Source organism: Heptranchias perlo, chromosome 1 (assembly GCF_035084215.1).
Source record: "Heptranchias perlo isolate sHepPer1 chromosome 1, sHepPer1.hap1, whole genome shotgun sequence".
Classification (NCBI taxonomy): Eukaryota; Metazoa; Chordata; class Chondrichthyes; order Hexanchiformes; family Hexanchidae; genus Heptranchias; species Heptranchias perlo.
Genome location: NC_090325.1, coordinates 192116762 through 192141500, shown reverse-complemented (window position 1 = coordinate 192141500; position 24739 = coordinate 192116762). Strand labels below are relative to the sequence as shown.

Genomic DNA, 24739 nt, shown 5'->3' with positions numbered 1-24739 from the left:
TTAAACGCAAGCAGGCATTTTTTGGGAGTGACGGGGTGCAGATAATTGCCTGGGCAGCACACGTAGAATGGCACAATCACGCTGCCAATCACAGAGATGCAAGAGATATTGGACTCGTTCATATACAGTTATGAAAAGTAGCAAAACAAGTATTCACACAACTGCACATTTAGCATTTTTACATAGAATTACATGGAATGTACAGCACAGACACAGGCCATTCGGCCCAACAGGTCCATGCTGGTGTTTATGCTCCACAAGAGCCTCCTCTCACACTTCTTCATCTAACCCCATCAACATATCCTTCTTTTCCTTTCTCCCTCATGTGTTTATCTAACATCCCCTTAAATGCTGGTCGCCTCAACTGCTCCATGTGGTAACGAGTTCCACATTTTAACCACTCTCTGGGTAAAGAAGTTTCTCCTGAATTGCCTATTGGGTTTATTAGTGACTATCTTATATTTATGGTCCCTAGTTCTGGTCTCCTCCACAAGTGAAAACAACTTCTCTACGTCTACCTTATCAAACCCTTTCATAATATTAAAGACCTCTATCAGGTCAACCCTCAGGCTTCTCTATTCTGAAGAGAAAAGAGGCCCAGCCTGTTCAATCGTTCCTGATAGGAATAACCACTCATTTTGGTTACGAAGGTTACAGCTGCCACGGGAAGAGGGCGCTGTCGAGGGATGCTGAAAGTTTGGTGCCAGTTGCTACAATGGCGTTTCCGCGCCAAGATCAATAGTGGAGCATCAATGAAGATATGGCCTTCCACATCTGTAAGTATCGTGATCTTTTCTAACTCCACTGTGTGATACAGGGCACAGCAGATTGGCAGGAAATATATTTTTGCCCGTTAGGCACACGATTGTGCTCTTTGAAAGCTGAGGTCACTCCAATCCTCAAAAGTGGAGTATATAACTCGCGTTTATATAGCGGCTTTAATGTAGTAAAACGTCCCAAGGCACTTCACAGGAGCGATTATCAGACAACAGTTGACACCGGGCCACATAAGGAGATATTTGGCCAGGTGACCAAATACTTGGTCAAAGAGGTAGGTTTTAAGGAGCGTCTTGAAGGAGGAGAGAGAGGTAGAGAGGCGGAGAGGTTTAGGGAGGGAATTCCGGAGCTTAGGACCTAGGCGGCTGAAGGCACGGCCGCCAATGGGGGAACGATGAAAATCGGGGATGCGCAAGGGGCCAGAATTGGAGGAGTGCAGAGATCGCGGAGGGTTGTAGGGCTGGAGGAGGTCACAGAGATAGGGAGGGGGGGGGGGAAGCGAGGCCACGGAGGGGTTTGAAAACAAGGATGAGAATTTTAAAATCGAGGCGTTGCCGGACCGGGAGCCGATGTGGGTCAGCGAGCACCGGGGGCGATGGGGCGAACGGGACTTGGGGCGAGTTAGGACACGGGCAGCAGAAAAAGGAAGGGAAGTGAGAGAAAACTGCTCTGAGAAAGAGAATACTTTCACTGAAACAAACGATTGGTATTCACTGCATTATAATCAAACGTCGGTATCTGTCCAGGACTGACCTGAAGTAGCAGAATATGATGAGGAGAGCGAGGATGATGCTGCAAACAGTGACGGAGATCAGCAGGGCCATGTGGTGGGTGCTTCCATCCACAAAATCTGTGTGAAGACGCGGACAGTGAATCAAAATAAAACTACTTTGTGGCACTTAAACAAACCCCATCCCCCACCCCTCCAGAATACGCTACAGGGGACAAACTTTTCATTCAGCAAGCCTCAGGCTTGGCTTTGTGCAAAAGTCTGGGATAGTGTAGCACGCTAACATAATCGAGAACAACAACTTGCATTTATACAGCGCCTTTAACGTAGTAAAACTTCCCAAGGTGCTTCACAGGAGCGATTATCAGACAAAATTTGACACCGAGCCACATAAGGAGATGTTAGGACAGGCGACCAAAAGCTTGGTCAAAGAGGTAGGTTTTAACGAGTGTCTTAAAGGAGGAGAGAGAGAGGCGGAGAGGTTTAGGGAGGGAATTCCAGAGCTTAGGGCCCAGGCAGCTGAAGGCATGGCCGCCAATGGTGGAGCGATGACAACCGGGGATGTGCAAGAGGCCAGAATTGGAGGAGCGCAGAGAACTTTTATCCAGTAAAAGTTTACTCACAAAAGAATTCTGGAATTCTTTTTTTAATCTAAGCATTTATTATTGATCTATGGTTCAAGTGCCTAATGTGCATGTTTAGAAATTCTTCTTTGCAGATGCTTTCTCCAAAAGGCCATCATCACTGATGGATCTCTCTTCTATTGTCTATTGACATGGCCCGGAAAGTAGCATATAATCTTTTGCTGTGTATAAAAGATAAGGAAATTTCATCCATTCTGAAACTACAAAAAGCTGCTTTTCTAAGGAGTAGGGATGAGCGCAAATTGAAATCTAACACCCAAATTAGGCCCAGTTCAGGTTAATTGATAAAAAAGCAAAACACTGGCCTCAAAATTGGTTGATGCCGTGACCGTTTTGCAGGTGTAAAACGGGCGCCAAAGCATCCAATATGGCGGGCGGCATGTACGCGCACGGTCAGCGCGGAAGTTCTCTGCCTGCCATATTCCTAAAGGCCAAAAAAAGTGGCTGCCAAGCCCTTTGCATATGTAATTAAGGGGCCTAACACTGTCTGAGGTCCCCTTTACAAAACTGGACTGCCCCGAAACAGGAAAACACAGTCTACATGCGGCCTAACCAGCGGTCCTTAAAGGGACAGGCAAACTAATTTCTAGGCCACTGTCCGTAGAGATGGGCAAATGTTCCCTCAGTCCACAGACTTGTGTGTGTCTCATTGTCCTGGCAAAGCTTAATGTCAAATCCTTTTATTCATTCTTGGGGTGTGGACGACACTGGCATGGTTGCACTTACTACCCTTTCCTAGTTGCCCAGAGGGCATTAAGAGTCAACTATGTCGTGGACTGGTGTCACTAGGTAAGTTCCCTTCCCCAAATGCCATTAATGATCCAGTTGAGTTTTTATGATAATCTTTTCATGGTCACTTTTCTGGTGCCAGCCCACCAAATACCAGACTTATTCACAACATGCCATGGTAGGATTTGAACTCATGACCTCTGGTTCACTAGTCTAAAACCATAACCACACTACCATACCCTACAAGCCAAGGCTACAACAACAGAGGTAAGGTGCCCAGTCAATTTCCTGTGTAACTGGTTGATTGATTCCCATCAGTCTAGGGAAGAAGGTTGTCTAGTTTCTGGCAGTCTAGTCTGTGTTCAAGTGGGGATGTGTCGCTGGGACCTAGTGTCTGCAGAAGGACACGTGTTTTTTGTGTTCCTTAAACTCTGGGGGAAAAGGGAGGTGAAGGAAGCAATCCGGCCACTATTGTTCTCCAATCAACAGTTGCTCCCCAACTCTTCTACTAATCTGCCCACAGTGGATGAAATAAGGCCATGTTGTAAGATTAAAGTCCAGGACCAGGGACATCCTCAGAATCAGTGCCCATTGTTAGTACCCATGGTGTGGAGATGCCGGTGACGGACCGGGGTGGACAAATGTAAGGAGTCGCACAACACCAGGTTATAGTCCAACAGCTTTATTTGAAATCAACTGACGAAGGAGGAAAGCTCCGAAAGCTTGTGATTTTCAAATAAAGCTGTTGGACTATAACCTGGTGTTGTGCGACTCCTTACATTGTTAGTAGAGCTGTATTGAGTTACCATAGGACATGGTGTTGTGTATTACAAGTGTCATAAGGTATTCAGATCGAGATGGAACCATAGTGCGTAGATAAATAACCAGCCAGATTCCTGATGGTTTAGCCCTAGTCTAGCCTCAGCTTTGAGCCTCACAAATCCTCCCGTTTCAGACCTCCTGAAGCCCACATGAATCTTATCCATGTCAAGGCAAACACTTTTCTGTCTTCTGCACACCCGAGAAAAGCCAAACTGCCACAGAAGTCATCCGAGAGCCGGCACAGGCTCGATGGGCCAAATGGCCTCCTTCTGTGCTGTAACCATTTCATGATTCCAAGTCTTCTCTCAAATCTGAAGCGTTTTGAGATCACTGGGATGTAAATGAAGCGCCTCGTCGAGAGTTCAGATTTACAACCCGAGGCACGGACCAAACAGTGAACCCTACACGTCTGCTTCATCATCTTGATCAATGCTTGTCAGGTGTATTATCTGAAGTCCTTCAACACTCAACGGCTTTGAATCTGCCAACCATATTCTGACCGCAAGGGAAATGCTGAACAAGGTAAACTAGATGAATTGTACACCCATTGATCTCTCCTGAAATAAAGCTATTAGATTTCCGATTCACGATAGCAATGATAAAGCAAAGACAAGGTCGCTCCTGGGGGAATATTCTCTTACGGTCATGCGCTTTTGCTGAAAAAGACAGGCCTTTCATGTCGAGCACCCTGTTTGGAAACAATTGCTGGACAATGCTTAATCTGTCTAAATCGGTGTCTGCTGTAGGACCACGAGGAGCATCAAAAGTTCATTAATGGTTTAGGTTTCACAGGAAAATCTTGATGTCTAATCATTTACAAGAGACAAATGGTGTGAACGGTCTCTGCTCTGTTGAAGCATTAGCTGAAACTGAGACATCACTCTAGGGGCTTTGATTCTCACATCGGCGGCTAACATGCCCGACTGCAATTTCTCTTAAACCGTTTATCAACAGTTTAGCATTTATGCACGGCTCCTTATTTCCTTGTGAAATGTGTGGTTTGTAACAGTTTAAGATGTCAGTACCTATCAATTTGAAACACGCTGTGTGAGTTGTAGGCTGGAAGAGTATATCTGGAGTTGTGGCATTAGGAGGCGGTGGAGGTCGCACCAAGTCCTCTTGATCATAAAGGGCTACCCTTCTAGCAATAGTATACAAGAACCAATGAAATGCAACAGCCCGCCGGGTAGTGTGTCTTTATCTGCGTTAGGAACAGCATTACGTAAAAGTTGTTTCTTAGGCGATGGACTTACAACAATCAGTGCACTAAACACTCAAGAGCATAGAAAAATAAATAGTTGGATCAGAGTTCTTCAGTTAAGCATTTATACCTTAATTCTAGTCAAGGGATTGATTTAATCTTGGATTTGGTATATCTTAAAAGTTGTGGGGGTCTCTAAGAAATGCTAATTTAATTCTCTTTGCACTGTTTCCAAGCAGTGCAAGCGATTCCAAAGGTTAATTGAAATATGCTGATTATTCCTGTTAATTAGATAATCTGGAGATCTGCTCGCACCAGGTCCCGTTTACCCAATGCCCCTTGTGCTCGCTGACCTACACTGACTCCCGGTCCGGCAAATCCTCGATTTCCAAAGTGATAACCTACAAGTGGCAGTCACACATGGCTCATTGTTACCTCAAGTGTGGAATTATTTGCCGTAGCGAATGGTTGGTTATGATACATTCCATTTTTTAAAAATATGATCCTCATTAATTAAAGGTAATTTTTTTTAAATGTATTCCCCGCCCCCCCCCCCCCGGCAAAGAAAATCAGGTAAAGTCTCTGTGTATTTGCAAGGAGTCATGCCTTTGGAAAGATATTATTTCCATTATATTTCACAACAACTTGGATTTATATAGTGCCTTTAACGTAGTAGGATGTCCTAAGTTGCTTCACAGGAGCGATAATCAGACAAAATTTGACACTGAGCCACAAAAGGAGATATTAGGACAGGTGACCAAAAGTCTTGTCAAAGAGGTAGGTTTTAAGAAGCATCTTAAAGGAGGAGAGAGAGAGGTAGAGAGGTTTAGGGAGGGAATTCCAGAACTTAGGGCCTAGACAGCTGAAGGCACGGCCGCCAATGGTGGAGCGATGAAAATCGGGGACGCGCAAGAGGCCAGAAATGGAGGAGCGCAGAGATCTCGGAGAGTTGTAGGGCTGGAAACAAACTCATAACAGTGGAGTGTTATAAGTTTGTTTCATTTTTCAAAACACATCAGAACAACTGCAAATAAGATTTTTTTATTTCCTTAGAGTTCGTGAAGTAAGTATTTTCAAGAAATCGCGGTGGATAAAGTTGAATATCTTTCGGTCCTGTGAAACACAGAGCTCTTGAATTCTAAACACGTCATCACAGTTGAATTAATGGCTGCACAATTCATGTGCAGCGATGTAGTTATCCTACTACAGTCAGCTCATTTACTTCAATATCTTCTTTTTATGGCCTACTGCAGACGTCCAAAGCTTGAAGGCTATGACATTCTTTAAAGGAGGCCTTCAGGCCGGGAACTTAAGAGTTTTCTTCTGAACCAGCTCATCGGAGTTTTAGGACAAACTTCATTGACGCTGTCTCATAGCCTGCGATTACGTCAGAATTGATAGCTTCCCAATTAAATTTTGGACCTCTGCTCTTTAAAAGACACAGATTAGAAGACTTGCATTCAAAGGGTGTCCGCACCAAAATCAAGAGGCTGGCCTGTATGTGCGGGCCTTCCCCCCGTCTCCAGTTTCTCCACTCACTAACCACCCCCCCGCCACCCTGCCCCCGTTCTCATCCATCACCAGATCTCTAGCCAGGGAGCCAGACAATGCGTCACCACCTCTGTTCCTTTCAGGGACGCTACAACTGGAAAACAAAGCTTCCTCTCCTACATTATCTGCACTTAGCGTTTTCAATATTTACTTAGTTTGTATAGATAGAGGCATAAAAAATACTGCAGAATGGCAGATTTATGACCACCTGCCTTCTTTTAAAGGCCTGAATCATGCTCACGTATTTAATGAGACAGGGACTAAAATCGTCACAACCAAACTTCCAAATCAAAATATTTTCTTCTGAATGTTGAATACATTCCGTCAGACACACGTAACTGCTGCAGTGCCTGACACATCCGTTCAAAAATATCTTCTTTATGGAAGAACAATACGTTGGTTTTGAACAATTAAGGTTAATAAATTCAGCATTAGTATTCCATAACCACGAATAAGAACAGGTCCTATTTTCTGGATGGAGTTCATATGATTTCAATTATGTTTCAAAGACGTTGTTGGTCTAATGTGGATTAATGTTTCCTACAATACAACAGTGACTACACTTCAAAAGTATTTCATTGGCTGTAAAGCGCTTTGGGATGTCCTGAGGTTGTGAAAGGCGCTATATAAATGCAAGTTCTTTCTTTACTACAGTTGAAAATTCTGCGCTGGATACTCACTTGAGTTCAACATCACCGGGCAGGCACTGCTCTAAGTGGACCTCATGTTCCCTATAATCAGGGGTTTACCTTTACTGCCCAATATCTAGTCATATGATAGCGTGACTTGGGAGCCACAACAATGAGACCTCACATTGTGTGTACTGAATAATATAAACTCACATGTATCCCCAACTGCACTTCACTTATCTTCCAGAAGGCAGATTGATCAGCACTCCAGAGGCCAACTGAAAATCAGCAAGTTGGTTTATTTTACATGTAATATATGGATGAACAGAATACAGCTTTCAGCAAAATTCAATTTAATTCCTGTTGCTGCTGATTTTTATATCTCTATCTCTAGTTGAGATTGTTCTCCTTAGTTAAGGGGAGATTTAATAGAGGTGTTCAAAATTATGAGGGGTTTTGATAGAGTAGATAGGGAGAAACTGTTTTCCACTGGCAGGAGGGTCGGTAACCAGAGGACATAGATTTAAGGTAATTGGCAAAAGAACCAGAGGACGAGATGAGGCGAATTTCATTTACGCAGCGAGTTGTTACGATCTGGAATGCACTGCCTGAAAGAGTGGTGGAAGCAAATTCAATAGTAACTTTCAAAAGGGAACTGGATAAATACTTGAAGGGGAAAAAACTGCAGGGCTATGGGGAAAGAGCAGGGGAGTGGGGCTAAATGGATAGCTCCTTTTAAAGAGATGGCTCAGGCATGATGGGCCGAATGGCCTCCTTCTGTGCTGTATGATTCTATGATCTACAAAACCGTACAAAAGTTTGTATTTGTAAGCTTAACCCCAAAAACTATTCTTCCAGTCCTCTCCAAAAGGCACGGAGTCCTTGGCTAAGGGACAGTTACACAGGCACCAAACACCCATTGGCACCACGTGTCCATTACCCAGTGATCAAAAGTAAAATACTGCAAATGCTGGAAGTCTGAAATAAAAACAGAAAGTGCTGGAAATACTCAGCAAGTCAGGCAGCATCTGTGGAGAGAGAAACAGAGTTAACGTTTCAGGTCGATGACTCTTTGTCAGGACTCTGTTTCTCTCTCCACAGATGCTGCCTGACTTGCTGAGTGTTTCCAGCATTTTCTGCTTTTAGTCCGTTATCCATGCGTAAGTTCAGAGAGTGAACTCTTTTAGGCTATTCAACTACAGGGGCATATCACAGCCAAATTCGGTTCCGTTCTCATCAAATATCCATGTACGCACACTTCCAGCAGGAATCATTGGGCTAGCGAACATTGATGGGTGCTGAGGCCAACAACAAACACCAACAATTTGCATTTATATAGCGACTTTAAACGTAGTAAAACATCCCAAGGCGCTTCACAGGAACGATTATCAAACAGAATTTTGACACCGAGCCACACAAGCAGATATTAGGACAGGTGACCAAAAGCTTGGTCAAAGAGGTAGGTTTTAAGGAGCGTCTTAAAGGAGGAGAGAGAGGCGGAGAGGTTTAGGGAGGGAATTCCAGAGCTTAGGGCCGAGGCAGCTGAAGGCACGGCTGCCAATGGTGGAGCGATGAAATTCCCCATACTGCCACACCCTCCTCGAGATCAGACTGTAGATTGAATCCCCGGATCCTCCAGATACGTATGGCTTAGCTATTTACAGATAAACTCACTGGGCCATATATATGGGAAGACTCCACTTCGCATTTCCAGTTTTAAAATGTAGTCATAACTTACCTCCTTTTGCAATTATAATTTCCCTTGCACCAATGGCTTGCACGTGTGTTGGGAACAGTGGCCCCCAATAGAGGTTTTATGGCACTAATTTTCCGAGTGTGATGGGTGTTTAAATGTGATGTGACACTGAGTGGGAATACCGGTCACTCCCTCAGACTGCACGCTGAGCCAGCTAATGAAAATAAAGTCTTATTTCTTTACAACAGGCACTGTGGGCTTGTACTTTTCAATTCCTCGTCCAAAAAGTACTTAATGCAAGGAGACAACATGGTTGGAAAGGAATGTCATTCATTTTGTTCAAAATCGGGAGAACCAGAGATTTCTTTCAGGGATGGTTCGAAAATCAGCGCTGATTTCTGCACCTAGAATATTAACATTACGGCTAACAATTTTTCCTCATCGTTACGTACTGACCGTCGTGGGGCGGGGGGGTTGCAATTGTCAACTTTCTTGTCTGGGTGGTAACCTGGTGGAGCGAATTGCCCAGCCATTTCTATTCTATTGAAATCAATGGAATGAAAATCAGAGCGGGGAGGGGGGAAGGGTTTCTATAAAGGGTGCATGGTCTGCTCCACTAGATCAGTGCCTATGCAGCAAAGTTGAAAATTACCCCCCCCCCCACCCCGGAAGTCGATATTTGGGATGTTAATCAGCAGTTATAAAGAGTGGTTAACTTTCATAGAATGATACAGCACAGAAGGAGGCCATTCAGCCCATCGTGCCTGTGCCGGCTCTTTGAAAGAGCTATCCAATTAGTCCAATTCTCTGCCCTTTCCCCGTAGCCCTGCAATTCTTTCCCCTTCAACTTCAAATGCACTTTGATTTCTAAAAGAGTACCTCGCAGACGTGGGATTTGAATTATGTACAAGTGGCAGCTTAAATGGCTCAAAAAGCCAATGATAATCGGATAGAAGATGTGCTTTGAAATGATTTCAGAATACTTTTGGAATTGTTTCAACATTCAGAGAAAAAAAACACAACAGGAAACTAATTGGAACAATTACAGCTGATCTTTTGGAACTCTCCAGTGCAAATAGTTCTGCATTTTCAGTTCTTTCCCTCACAGGAATTTTATTCCTCGCTAGAAAATGACTACAGCAGCTGTTAAGAGCAGATTGTAGTTGGAGTGAAGGCAAAACGTCGACTGTTATTGTGCACGTTATGAATCTTGTGCCAAAGAGCCGATTCAATCAAGAGAGGATACGTCAAGACCAGCCATATGATATCGTGCATATCTCACAAACGACACATCTGAATTGAACGTCAATGACTAATTTGGTACCCGTTATCTCCTACCAACCAACTTTTACAGCCATCTTGGTCTCCTGCTTGTTTCAGCAGGGGTTAGGTGTGATAACCAAACCCAGGAACTGAGCCTGTCTTCAGTAACAAACTTTCAACTGCTCTGCACGGTTATCACAGCTGAGCTGTGGCGCAGTAAACAGGTACCGGAGGAATTTCAGTCAAACTTTCTCAACAATTTTACTGATTTGCTCTATTCAGTGCTGAGGCAGCCAACTATTCAATTCTGCATTGCAGTTGCTCCTTGTCTTACAGATGGAGAGTTAACTACTTAATATTGAAAGCTATCCTGAGCAAAAAGGAAACCATTTTTCATTACATCGACCACGTTGTTGAAGAAGAACGACAACTTGCATTCATATAGAACCTGATCACCTCTCAGGAGATCTCAAAATGCTGTACGCACACATACAATGAATTGCTTTTTGAAGTGCAATCATTGTTGCTAGGTAGGAAAACGTGGCAGCCATTTTGGGCACAGCAAGGTTCCACAAAGCGCAATTAGATGAATGGCCAGCTAATCTATTTTTTGATGGGAGTTGATCAGGATACCAGGAGAACTTCATGATCTTCTTCAAACAATGCCATGGAATCTTTAACATCCACCTGAACAGGTAGATGGGATTTGGTTTAACATCTCATCTGAAGAACGTCACTTCTGACAATTCTGCACTCCCTCGGTACTCCACTGAAGCGTCAGCCTGGATTATGTGCTCAAGTCCTAGAGTGGGGCTTGAACGCATAACCTCCTAACGTAGAGGCAAAAGTGCTACCAAGCGAGCAAAGCGGACACAGAAGAGTCAACTGCTATGTGCTATTCCACGCAGACCATTGGTGGAGGGCATCTCCTCAACCAGTGTTGCACCTTTCTAATCTTTGTAATCATAGAACAGTAGGCACCTACGAGGTATTTCAGTTGGTCAATCGCCACCAAAATTCCTGCGCACATTTGGGAGTCCCTAAGCCTTGACTCTTACCAATCTGTGACTATGCACTCAAGGCTCAGGTAAGTGCAATGTGTCCCTACAGTGACAGCTTGTGCACTCTTTCAGCAGCCAATCTGAAACTCTGCCTATGTGGATATCTTAGTAACTTAGAGTGCAGACTCTTGGAACAAGGGGGGTGGCATTTCACATGCATCAGGCACCGCCACTGACCAAAAAAGGGTCTGTATCTGCATAAAATTTGGTGGGGTATGCAATATGCTGACCCTTTACCCTGTACCAGCTGCCAGCTCCTTATAAACTGCTCCACAGCCACTCCTTCATCACCAGTGTTCAGTGCCCCACTGTTCCCACAATGTCTTAAATTTAAATTCTTGTACAGATCAGCCGTGATCTAATTGAATGGCGGAACAGGTTTGAGGGGCTGAATGGCCTACTCCTGTTCCTATGTTCCTCGTCCCTGTCTTTAAACCCCTACCTTTTCTCTATAATATCCTCCAGCCCTATATCCACCTCCCAATTTCTCCATTCCTCTAACGTTGGCCTTTTGTGCTCCCCCATCTCCACTTCCCCCCTCCATTGGTGGGAGGGGAGAGGTGCTGGGTGGAGGGTGAGGGGATAACACAAAAGTCTAGAGTTAGAGCTTTCAGCCACCGGGGTCCTATCTCTGGAATTCCTTCCCTACACCTCTCTGCCTCTGTATCTCATTCTCCACGTTAAAAACCTTCCTCCATGCCTTTGTTACCTCTAGACTGGACTATTCCAATGCTCTCCTGGCCGGGCCTCCCATCTTTCAACCTCCATAAACTTGAGCTCTTCCAAAACTCTGCTGTCCGTATCCTAACTCGCACCAAGTCCCGTTCTCCCATCACCCCTGTGGTCGCTGACCTACATTGGCTCCCGGTCCGGGGACGGCTCGATTTTAAAATTCTCATCCTTGTTTTCAAATCCCTCCATGGCCTTGTCCTTCCCTATCTCTGTAACCTCCTTCAACCCTACAACCCTCCCAGGTCTCTGCGCTCCTCCAATTCTGGCCTCTTGTGCATCCCTGATTTAATGTAATAATATCCCAATATCCTCATAGGTATTAGGAAAAGAGACACCAAGATTAGGCGAGCTGATTGAAAGATTGGTTGAAGAGGTGGGTCTCGACAACAACAACAACTTTCATTTATATAGCGCCATTAACGTCATAAAATGTCTCAAGGCGCTTCACAGGAGCGTCATCAAACAAAATTTGACACTGAGAAATTAGAACAGATGACCAAAAGCTTGGTCAAAGAGTAGGTTTTAAGGAGCATCTTAAAGGAGGAGAGAGAGATAGAAAGGCGGAGAGGTTTAGGAAGAGAATTCTAGAGCTCAGGGCCTAGGCAACTGAAGGCACAGCCGCCAATGGTGGAGCCATTAAAATCGGGGATGCGCAAGAGGCAAGAATTGGAGGAACGCAGAGATCTGGGAGGGTTGTAGGGCTGGAGGAGGTAACACAGATAGGGAGGGGCGAGGCCATGGAGGGATTTGAAAACAAGAATGAGAATTTTAAAATCGAGGCGTTCCCGGACCGGGAGCCAATGTAGGTCAGCGAGCACGGGGTGATGGGTGAACGGGATTTGGTGCGAGTTAGGATACGGGCAGCAGAGTTTTGGATGAGCTCAAGTTTACGGAGGGTGGAAGATGGGAGGCCGGTCAGGAGAGCATTGGAATAGTCCAGTCTAGAGATAACAAAGGCATGGATGAGGGTTTCAGCAGCAGATGAGCTGAGGCAGGGGTGGAGACGGGCGATGTTACACTTCAGAACACAAGGAAGGTCACCCTTACGAGAATCCAAACAGCTGTATCAGACTGAGGAGTAAGTCAATTGCACGCAATCTAAGCCACAAATGGGGCAAGAGTGGGAAAACTGGGGCGAAAAATGTGGCAATGTAACCAATATCACAGGACAAGGAGAAGCAAGACTCTGGTTGGTTATATCTCATGAACAGCGTTCAAACTCAGGCAAACTTGTATTTCGAGATGAGCTCTCGTCTGTATTACCTCTCATGTCTTGAGGTGGCAGCGTAGGGTGTAGATCGCGATTGCAGAAGTCTCGGTCTGTGCAGCATTCAATGGCCCTTCGCTGAGATGACTTTGGAGTATCCTCAAGAGGAAAAGAAAAAGGAAGAGTGTATTAAAATGAATGAACTGGTACGTTATTTAGATCTCATTCAAATATTTTTATATATACATTCTTTAAAAAACGATTTATTTTCTTTCCTCTCTTCACGTCTGTCTGGGTCACGCATCCTTTCCACATGGTAAGTTCCCACCTCAGTCATACTTTCAGAAGACGACAGAGTGGAGGGAAGACGACAGAGTGGAGGGAAGCCAGATACTTTCACAGAATCATAGAAATTTACGGCACAGAAGGAGTCCATTCGGCCCATCGTGTCTGTGCCGGCCGAAAAAGAGCTATGCAGCTTACTCCCACTTTCCAGCTCTTGGTTGGTAGCCTTGTAGATTGCGGCACTTCAAGTGCATATCCAAGTACTTTTTAAATGCGATGAGGGTTTCTGCCTCCACCACTCTTTCAGGCTGTGAGTTCCAGACCCCCACCACCCTCGGTGAAAAAAATTCTCCTCAATTCCCCTCTAATCCTTCTACCAATTACTTTAAATCTATGCCCCCTGGTTATTGACCTCTCTGCTAAGGGAAATAGGTCCTTCCCATCCACTCTATCTAGGCCCCTCATAATTTTGTACACCTCAATTAAATCTCCTCTCAGCCTCCTCTGTTTCAAAGAAAAACAACCCCAGCCTATCCAATCTTTCCTCACAGCTAAAATGCTCCAGAACTGGCAACATCCTCGTAAATCACTGCTGTACCCTCTCTGGTGCAATCACATCTTTCCTGTAATGTGGTGTCCAGGACTATGCGCAGTACTCTAGCTGTGGCCTAACCAGTGTTTTGTACAGTTCTAGCATAACCTCCCTGCTCTTATATTCTATGCCTTGGCTAATAAAGGAAGGTATCCTGTATGCCTTCTTAACCACCTTATCTACCTATCCTGCTACCTTCAGGTATGCACTCCAAGGTCCCTCTGTTCTTCTACACTTCTTAGTATCCTCCCATTTATTGTGTATTCCCTTGCCTTGTTTGCCTTCCCCAAATGCATTACCTCACACTTCTCTGGATTGAATTCCATTTGCCACTTTTCTGCCCACCTGACCAGTCCATTGATATCTTCCTGCCATCTACAGCTTTCTTCCTCACTATCAATCACACGGCCAACTTTCATATCATCTGCAAACTTCTTAATCATGCCCCCTATATTTAATCTAAATCATTGATATATACTACAAAAAGCAATGGACCTATCACTGAGCCCTGCGGAACCCCACTGGAAACAGCCTTCCAGTCACAAAAACACTTTCCAATAGGGAGGAAAGAAAGGGAGGGGGGAAAAAAAAATCCATATATCCCACTGGATATCCCACCTAACTGTTCATTTCTTCTAAGAAAGAAATCCCATTTATATTGAATATGATACTCCTAAAATTGAAAGTATTAATATACAGTCATAGGTTCAGTCCCTGGTTTAACTGCTCTTCCCCGATATATGCACCAATATGCACTCTGCAATTTTGCAATGGAGAAATTCATACATATCAAACCGTGTTCACCATGAGGTAAATCCTGTCCACGTTTTGAGATCAGTTTTTAAAGATCTGATGGAATAATCCAGGATCAGGGAATGGCCAAAATGAGACAGGTTGCTCCTGATGGGGCAGGTCCAAACTGAACTTTAGATTTGTGACAATGCTTCTTTGTTACCTCCATTTAAATTGGAACAGGAAATGCAGGCGGAGCCTATTCCTGTAACACACAATATCACGGACGGGGCTGCGAGAATTTATGGATACCTGCAGTCTGCGGCCAGCTTGTACTGGTCTATTCCCTACCTAACAGCACTGTGGGAGAACCTTGGAAATATATCACTGTTCCTTCATCGTCGCTGGGTCAAAATCCTGGAACTCCCTACCTAACAGCACTGTGGGAGAGCCTTCACCACAAGGACTGCAGCGGTTCAAGAAGGCAGCTCACCACCACCTTCTCAAGGGCAATTAGGGATGGGCAATAAATGCTGGCCTTGCCAGCGACGCCCACATCCCATGAACGAATAAAAAAAAATTCCATTATACCCCAATGTATTTGTATAACCAAGGCAATGAAACCCACCGAAAATTAACTTTTATTAAGATTTCATGCCAACGTCAAATGATTGAGGGGTAAGGCTACTGTAAGATAACCTGCACCCAAGTAGTGAAGAACATTATCACTAGTCAGTCCTAAACTTGAGACTTGAATCATTTATTTGTACAGGACACACTAAGTAAAGCCATACTGGAAGCATGTGGTTTTTGTACACGTGTTATGAAGTGGTTAACTTGTAGGACCACTGTAGCGTTGGTGCCACTATTTCGGAGCAGGAATGGCTGGTTTGGTGATCCACGTGCCTGTATTCATTTATCTAGCATTTTCAGCAAGTGCAGCAGAAGCATCAATGGCATTCTAAAGGTTGCAGCTGCTCCTGTGAGAGATGCCCCCAGCACTGCTGCTATCAAGAGGATAAAAGGGATGGAGAGGCACTGGAGAAGATGCAAAAAAAGATTTACTAGGGTGATACCACAACTGAGAGGTTATACCCATCAGGAAAGATTGAACTGGGTGGGGCTCTTTTCTCCAGAAAAGAGAAGCCTGAGGGGTGACCTGATGGAGGTCTTTAAGATTATGAAAGGGTTTGATAGGGTAGACATAGAGAAGATGTTTCCACTTGTGGGGGAGACCAGAACTAGGGGCCATAAATATAAGATAGTCACTAATAAATCCAATAGGGAATTCAGGAAAAACTTCATTATCCAGAGAGTGGTGAGAATGTGGAGCTCGCTACCACAAGGAGTAGTTGAGGCGAATAGCATAGATGCATTTAAGGAGAAAGTAGATCAACACATGAGGGAGAAAGGAATAGAAGGGTATGCTGATAGGGTGAGATGAAGTAGGGAGGGAGGAGGCTCGTGTGGAGCATAAACACCAACATAGACCAGTTGGGACAAATGGCCTGTTTCTGTGCTGAAAATTCTATGTAATTCTATGTAAGATCAGTTTTTTTGGTATTGTCTACCTACAAGTTAAGGATGCTGCCTAGTAGTGATGCACTTGTAGGTTGCAGGGAAACACTGAAAAATGGACCGGCTGAGATTAAGGGGTCGATTTTAGGATGGCCGAACGGGTGTGTTGGGGGAGGAGGGGGGGGCTCGTAAAATCGGGGAATCCTGGAGCGGGTCCAGGGCCCGGCTCCAACCCACCCACTTCCGGGTTCCCCGGTGACGCGTTCGGGTGCGCGCGCAGCTCCCACATGCGGGACTCCCACTGGCAATTAAAGCCGGCGGGATGACAATTTAAATACTTACTTACCTAGTTGAGGTACTTGACAGACCTCATTGACAGGAGATTTTGGCAGGGGTGCAATTTTCATGGATCCTCAGTGTCTTTCCCGTGCTGTGGGAAACACTCCCTGTTGGAGCAGACGTGTTTCAGTCAGCAGCCAGTGGGAGATGCAAAGGATTTTTTGACAGTTGGGGGGAATACCTCATTTACTGCAACAGGGCATTCTGTCACTTCAGACAAAGTTTTGGCTGCAACACCTTTGTCTTTCCACTCAAAATTATTAATTTATACCCTAAACTCTGCTGTGCAAACACATTTACCTACTTTGCGGACCCCCTCAAACTCACACCGTCAGGATGAGGGGCACCATGGCTGCATTCATCACTTCATCCGAGGACGAGCAACATCACCAGCCTCGCCAGGCACGCCATCCACCTCCGCCACGTGGAGCTCCACAACACAGTGCTGCGCCACAGGCACCTGCACAAAATAGTCGTGCAACTACACATACACCCACTGTAGGGTGACCCAATGGGTGGCATCAAGTGTGGGTGTTCATGGTGAACCTCATGAAAGGGACTTATCGCACAAGCCAATCAAGAATGGCCAAGACGTGGCAGTAGTGGTGACCATAATAATATTTAATGCGCCATTAACAAAAATCAAATATAAATAACAAACATGACAAACCGTCAAACACCCTTGTGCATCTCCTTTGTGCTCACTAAACCTTTGCCTTACGCTTCCTACTACTCATACGTGATGCATCCCCTGTGGCTGCAGCAGAGGTAGTGGCAGGTTGGGTGAGGGTGACTGTGAATGAGATGCATCAGAGGGTGAGTATGAGACAGAGCCATGAGATTGTATGAGGATTGGGTTGAGTGGTAGTGGTGGGATGAGTACTGGGGAGGTGAGTAAGTGCGGGTAAGATGAGGATGAGGTTTGACTGGGTGTGAGGAGTGATGTGATAGAGTAATGTTGGCAGTGCAGAAGGAGTTGTGGGGTGGGGGCGGTGATGTGGAAGATGGAGTGTAGGGGAATGAGTAAGTGTGATCACTTTGGCTGACCTAGTTAGGTCATTGATGCGCTTCCTGCACTGTATCCAGGTGCGGGATATGTTGCTGGTGCTGCTGACCTCCTCTGCCACCTCCAGCCAGGCCTTCTTGATGGCAGAGGCAGGCCACTTCCTCCCGTCCGCTGGGTAGAAGATCTCCCTCCTCCTCCTCCTCCTCACCCCATCCAGTAAGACCTGGGAGTGAGGCATCATTAAACCTGGGAGCAGCCTTTCCCCTGGGCTGCTCCATGCTGTAATTTCGGCTGTTTGCAGCAGGAGCTGCATTGGAGGACTGCCCCTTTAAATAGGGCTCCTCCAGCTGACAGCCTGTGATGCGGGTGCGCAGTCCGCCCACTGCGCAGGAAGCCAAGGTAAGTGGCTTCAATTTACTCGCGATCGCGTGGGGAACCCACTGATTTTACTGGGCGGGTTACCCACTCGCCCAGTCGACCCCCCGCTGCCAACCCGCCTCCCTGGTAATATCGGGGCCGAAGTGTTTTCCTTCTTAGAACCAGCCCATTTTGACAACTCAGTTCTAACACAGAAAGAGCCTCAAACTGGGAGACTCGGCCAGTAAAAGTTGGACGGGATGCAGAAACATCTCCTTTGCCGGAGGCCATTTTATTGATGGGTCAAATAAAATGACTATTTGGCCCGAGGAAGGGTCAAACAGTCAACTTCAATAAATTACTATTCCTGACAGTTTTGCCCTCTGGGGTGGTCTACGCTGTAGAACAAGGCTGCCACCACAACAGAAGAGTTATGCATTGCTCGACATGCAGTGAAACTGTGCAATTTGTGTTATTGCTAGAGTACAGTCATTACATATGCATACAATTACAGTACTACAACTGGAGCTGAAACCCTTTCCTGTTTGGTGTGGTGATTTATGCATGAAGTAGATCCATGTGAAATCTGGTTCCAATAAGCACAGATCAGATTGATTACACCCGACCGTGTGAAATGGGAGTTTTATGGCTTTGTGGTGCCATTTGTTTACACTGAGCAAGTTCCACACCACAGCCCACCCACAAGATTAAGTGCTCGGAAATGCTATGGTTAAAAGACACAGGAGTGCTGCAGGCTGGTGAGACAACGAACGGGCAGGCACGATAACAATCCTCAGGTGTTGAGCATGCAGTGAAAAGCCTTCCGCGCAGCTCACAACGACGTTCTGTTGAAGGGCTAGTATCATCTGCTAAATGACTGCAGATCATTTTTCCCGCTTGGTAAATGCGGCCTCACAGATTACACTTGGTCCGTGTGATCTCCTGGACTGGTTTTGATCAGCTGAGGGAGTCGGAGAGAGATTTTCCAGAGTATTCTATCCCTTATTGGCTTGGGTTTTTTTTCTGCTTTTCTGCCTCTCCCAAGAGATTACATGGCTGCGGGGGAGGGAAGGGGGAGCAGTCGGAAGTGTTTAGTCAGGATGCTCCGGCCATCATGGTGTGGGGCAGGCGTGAAGGACCAGCTGGTCTTTTCCTGCCCGTCAGTTTTGTACGTTCGTAAGGATTGCCTGATGAGGTAATCATGCCATTGATTGTGGCTGCTGCATTGTCAGTGATGCCGTCTTTCGGATGAGACGTTAAACAGACGTTAAGCGTCGACCCTTTCAGGGGGACGTAAAAGATCCCATCGCACTATTTCGAAGAAGAACAGGGGAATTCTCCCTGGTATCCTGGCCAATATTTATTCCTCAACCAACATCACTAAAAAACAGATTATCTGCTCAGTATCACATTACCGTTTGTGGGATCTTGCTGTGCGCAAATTGGCTGCCACGTTTCCTGCATTACAACAGTGACTACACTTCAAAAAGTACTTCATTGGCTGTAAAGCGCTTTGGGGCGTCCTGAGGTCGTGAAAGGTCGATGTGAATGCATGTCTTTCTTTCTTTGGTGTTTGTAGGACGTTGCTGTGCACAAATTGGCAGCTGAGTTTCCCCACGTTACAAGAGTGACTGTACCTCATTGACTGTGAAAAATACATTTGTGACATTAATTATTTTATGGTTCTGCATGTCTCAAGTGTGACATACGGAAGCTCAAGATATTACACCGCCAAAATACTTTTTAACCTTGCCGGGGCATTTAAGAAGGATTCTACATGGGCTTGTGTGTGTGTGTATGAATGATCCCGGGAATCACCTCATTTCTAATCCGACATGGTTACAGTTGTAAACAATTTTACAACACCAAGTTATAGTCCAGCAATTTTATTTTAAATTCACAAGCTTTCGGAGGCTTCCTCCTTCCTCAGGTGAATGTTGTGGAAAATTCACCTGAGGAAGGAGGAAGCCTCCAAAAGCTTGTGAATTTAAAATAAAATTGCTGGACTATAACTTGGTGTTGTAAAATTGTTTACAATTGTCAACCCCAGTCCATCACCGGCAACTCCACATCATGGTTACAGTTGGCAGAGCGTTACATACTGATACAAAAGTTCAGACGGCATCACATTTAAGACTGTTCCAACAGTAGGAACATTAAACAAACATTGCGAACTGCATCAATAAGGTACGTTACCCGCTGTATCACAGGTGATGGTTAAAAGAATAGACAGTGCCTGTAATCACAAATACACACTATAAAAACTGAGACCCACCCAGGGATAAGTACTTCTCATTCATAATGCTCACTCTAGAGTTACCACATGTTTGAGTACACAGTCTAGATGTGCAAACAACTTGGGAGTACTTATAGTGAAGTGACTTTTCCATAACAAGATCCTTAAAGATTTTTCATTCCATTAGGGCTTGACTTACGCTGCAACTGTTCGGGTCAGTACAAAGTAGTTACAGTACATATGTAGCCTAAATCTGGGGTCAGGGGTTAACCTGACATCAGAGCGAAGTAGAGCGAGACTGGCAGGAGGAGTCAGATTGGGCCTCAACACTTCACTTACATCAGAGACGTTTGGCGACGGTGGAAAGTCGAACCTGCCTCGCACTGATGTTAAACTTGTAATGTTAACACCCCCCAAGATGCCAAGGTTCTAAATGATTTGAAGCCATTTTTTGTTGCTTTTATTTGCTCCGCACACCTAATTAAAAATCAAAGTGGGTGAAATTGATTTGGGACGGTAGTACAAAGCAGGCAAAAGCGAATCCCCACTCATTACAGGCGGGTATAACCTGGCGTTGTTTACTGCCCTTTCACTCACGCTGGTGCCTACGCTTGTAACCACTGCATTAACCAGCCTTAATTAGATTTGCTGCAATTTTAGCCTAATCAAGAATGTAATTGGATATAGTAGCAATTATAGCTTAAGAGTATGATTACTTTACATTTATCTCTGTACCACATTTATAATGATTATTAAAAGGTGGGCCAAATAGGTGTGTTGACAAAGTGTCATTGATTAATATGTTAATTAGTTATTCCCCACTGGGACCTCCAGATCTCTAATAGTTGTCAACCATGTTAAGTTGTTTTTCTAAGTGAATGGGATCCACCAATATTAGCATTGAGTGTCCTCTATCTACAGTCTTAGAAAGAGCTCCCCAATTGCAGGACACCCACCAAGAAAGATTTCAACAGAACCTGTGTAGCAAAGCTACTTACCCGACACTGAAAGTCAGAACCTTCTTTGCCCAGGCACCCAGATGTGATGACATGGCCTCCAGACTCATCTTCTTCCATTATAGTGAAACAGTAACCATCCGTTCTGAGGACACAAATGGAATCTCAATGAGCCTGTCATAACCTGCAGAGTGATCTCCCTGTACCAAACAGGATTTGCTGCACCGTAACCAGGATAATAGACATCAAACGCCCAATCATTCCTGGGCAGAATGGGATTAGTGGATTAGTAAGTAAATTGCTCTTGGATTATTTAGAACCAGAGGAATTTACAGCACAGAAGGAGGGCATTTGGCCCATTCTTTTCTAGATCAATCCAAAACTAATCTCATCGCCCCACTCTCTTCACTGTATCTTCTTCTGCTTCAAATGTTTATCCGGTTTTTCCCATCCATAGGAAAACATTGTAGCCTTTCCCTGTTCACGCTATCAAAACCTTTCATTATTTTTTTTAAAAAGGCTATTAAATCTGCTCTTAGCTTTCTCGGCTGCTGTAAAAATAGTTGCAATCTCTTAAATCTCTCGTCATAACTATAGTTTCCCATCCCTGGCACCATGCTGGTGAACCTACATTGTTTACCCTCTGGCTATAGTGCCCTTTCTACAATGGGGCACCCAAATATCAGAGGGTGGGGAAGCTGAATCCATTGGCAAAGGTTTTTGCACACGAACAGCAAATTGCTAGCCGCTGAGGTAAGCTGGTAGTATCGTTTTATTTTTGTTCTTTACATTTTCCTTGCGTGCATTGTCCTCTCTAAGGCGATCCTGCCAAATTTGTTTGCTTAATAAAGAAAAATCTTCCCGCTCTGAAAGTGGTGGCTCATGCAGGGGTATGAATCCACAGGTAGTAATCCTCTGCTATCTTGCGCAAATAGCCACAATTCTAGACAGTGACTGCCGGCAGACTATTTGACTGTGGGGATCATCCCACTAAGCTCCATCTTATCCTCAACCAAAGTTTACCCGTGTGGACTTTCCAAGAGAGGTCACTGCATTAGGTTCAGGAGTAGGTATCCCAGGGGGAGCTGAGGCCAATTATTGCTGCCCCCACTCCCACCCAAACTAAGGTCAACTATTTTAGAACAGATGGAGGATTAAAGCTTGAACCTTCCTGGGCTGAACAGTGTTGTACATTCACCTACAGAACCATTGGGGAGCTGTATCAAACTTGCCCATCAATAATTGATACACCACCTTAAATTGGATCTCAAATGCAGCAAGCATTTGCTGATGGCTCATGTTGAGTCATAGAGGGTTAAATTCGATAACCCCTGAACCTGGGCGCGGGGGTCACGGTGCACGATTAACCCACGCCCGATCGTTGAGATGCAGGCAGCACGTGAGATTCGTGCTGCCTGGTCATTTACCTGATTGCTACGAGCAGCCAGGCCTAGCTGCGCTGTTGAGAGGCTGCTCACTAGCAGGAGGCCCAGATATCGCGAGCGGCCAGCACCACTTAAAGGCAGTCGGCACCTCTTAAAGGCAGCCTGTACCTTTTATTTATAAGATATGGATCTGCATGGTGTCTGAACGGAGATCAGACATCGCACACGTAAAACACAGATGCAGGTCCCATCTCTATGTTTACAAACTGCTGAGTTATGTTAAAACATTGAATAAAGGTTGTGCACTACTAAATCCCACATCCTCCAATCTGCCTATCCGAGTTTGTACCAGGCCTGCGAGAGTGTGTGCACCGAGGTTCTCTGCTGATGCACTAGAGGCCTTGGTGCAAGAGGTGGACAAAAGTAGGGGCATCCTATATCCGCAGGGGGACATGATGCCCTCCAGACATATGCTCAAGAGGCAATGGGAGGCAGTAGGGGACAAAGTCAATGCCAGGCGCATAGCACCACAAACATGGATGCAGTGCAGGAAGAAGTTCAGTGCTTTGACACGAGTGGTCAAGGTGAGTGAGGCCAACTGTTAAGTGGCGTCTCCTACCAACCGCACCACTAGCTGCATCCTCTGCTCCACGCACTGCACCCTCCATCATTCAACAAACTCTTTCAATCAGTACTCAACTCTTCCAATCAGATGCTTCCTCTCACCCTCACACGTTACCACAATTGCAAGCCACACACCCACAACTCACAGGTCGCACACACTGGCAGCTATTCAACCATGACAGGCACATCACCCAAACCTCCTGCAGGACACTCACCGACACGTATCCCGCTTTCTTGCGGGAGGTGCATAACAGGAGGCAGCAAGTGGCAGTGGCTCCATGGAACATGAACTTGCCGTCCTCTCTCAGGATGACAGCATTCCTGACACACCCCTGCCACTCTGCCAGTGCCCTTGTTGTTGCCCGTCAGCTAGCCAGCCCACTCCCTGTAGAGTATTGAAACTTTATTATAGGAACATAGGAAAAGGAGGAGGCCATTTAGCCCCTCGAGCCTGTTCTGCCATTCAATGAGATCATGGTTGATCTGAGACCTAACTCCGTATACCCACCTTAGCCCCATATGCCTTAATACCGATGGTTAACAAAAGTCTACCAATCTCAGATTTAAAATTAACAATTGAGCAAGCATCAACTGCCATTTGCGGAAGAGCGTTCCAAACTTCCACCACCCTTTGCGTGTAGAAGCGTTTCCTAACTTCACTCCTGCAAGTCCTGGCTCTAATTTTTAGGCTATGTCCCCAAGTCCTAGTATTCAAGTATAGGAGAATTCCAAAAACAGGTATAAATGCATCAGCAGCCAGAAGTAATAATCCAGCAGCTAACCTGTAACTTCTGCACGATCCCTTTAAATAGCACTGGTGGCGGGGCGGTGGGGGGGGGTGGGTCCTCCATGCTGTTTCCGACCTGCTCAGCTGTGCGAGGTTAAGACAGTGCGTTGGCTGGAGCGTGAGTTCCAAAATCGCATCTGTCCCTTTAAATCTAACGCATATTCTCCTTACTTTACATGCTGCCGGCGTTCGTTATCTGCATGTGAGCAAACGCCTTTACCAAGATGGCGTCCGGCGCACGTCACGCTAGAAGCAAGCGCGCGCATTCCGGACGCCATTTTGGGTCCTTAGGAGGCCATGTAGCGCCTACAAAACAGGCGCTACGTGGTCCAATTTATAGCCCATGGAATCTTACAGCACAGGTGGACATTCTGCCCGTCATGCCTGTGCTGGCTCTTTGAAAGGGCTGTCCAATTTAGTTCCACACCCTAGCTTTTTCCTCATAAGCTTGGAAATTAATCCCCTTCAAGTCCATATCCAATTGCCTTTTGAAAGTTCCAATAGAATCTGATTTTTCAACCTTTCAGGTGGTGCGTTCCAGATCTTAACAACACTGTGTGTGAAAAAATTTCTCCTCATTTCCCCTCTAGTTCTTTTGCCAATTATTTCAAATCTACTGGTTACTGACCCAATTGCAAGAGGAAACAGTTTCTCCCTACTTGCTCTGTCAAACCTCCTCATAATTTTGAATACCTCTATTAGGTCTCCCCTCAACCTTCTCTGCTCTAAGGAGAACAACCTCAGCTTCTCCAATCTCTCCACATAATTGAAGTCCCTCATCTTTGGTATCATTCTGGTAAACCTCCTCTGTACCCTCTCCAAAACCTTGATATCCTTCCCAAAGTGTGGTGCCCAGAATTGTACACAATACTCCTGCTGA

The 24739-nt window shown here is 45.4% G+C and overlaps 1 protein-coding gene across 2 annotated transcripts in view; it reads right to left on the bottom strand.

The window, feature by feature from the left end:
- The window catches only part of bmpr1ba (bone morphogenetic protein receptor, type IBa), a 127690-nt gene that overhangs the window by 20106 nt on the left and 82845 nt on the right, over positions 1 to 24739 (bottom strand). For both annotated transcript variants that reach the window (XM_067994490.1, XM_067994491.1), the window contains 3 exons: positions 21106 to 21208; positions 13099 to 13201; positions 1531 to 1627 (listed from right to left, as the gene is read on the bottom strand). In XM_067994490.1, the coding sequence (XP_067850591.1) occupies positions 1531 to 1627; positions 13099 to 13201; positions 21106 to 21208 (303 nt within the window). The remainder of the gene's footprint in view (positions 1 to 1530; positions 1628 to 13098; positions 13202 to 21105; positions 21209 to 24739) is intronic.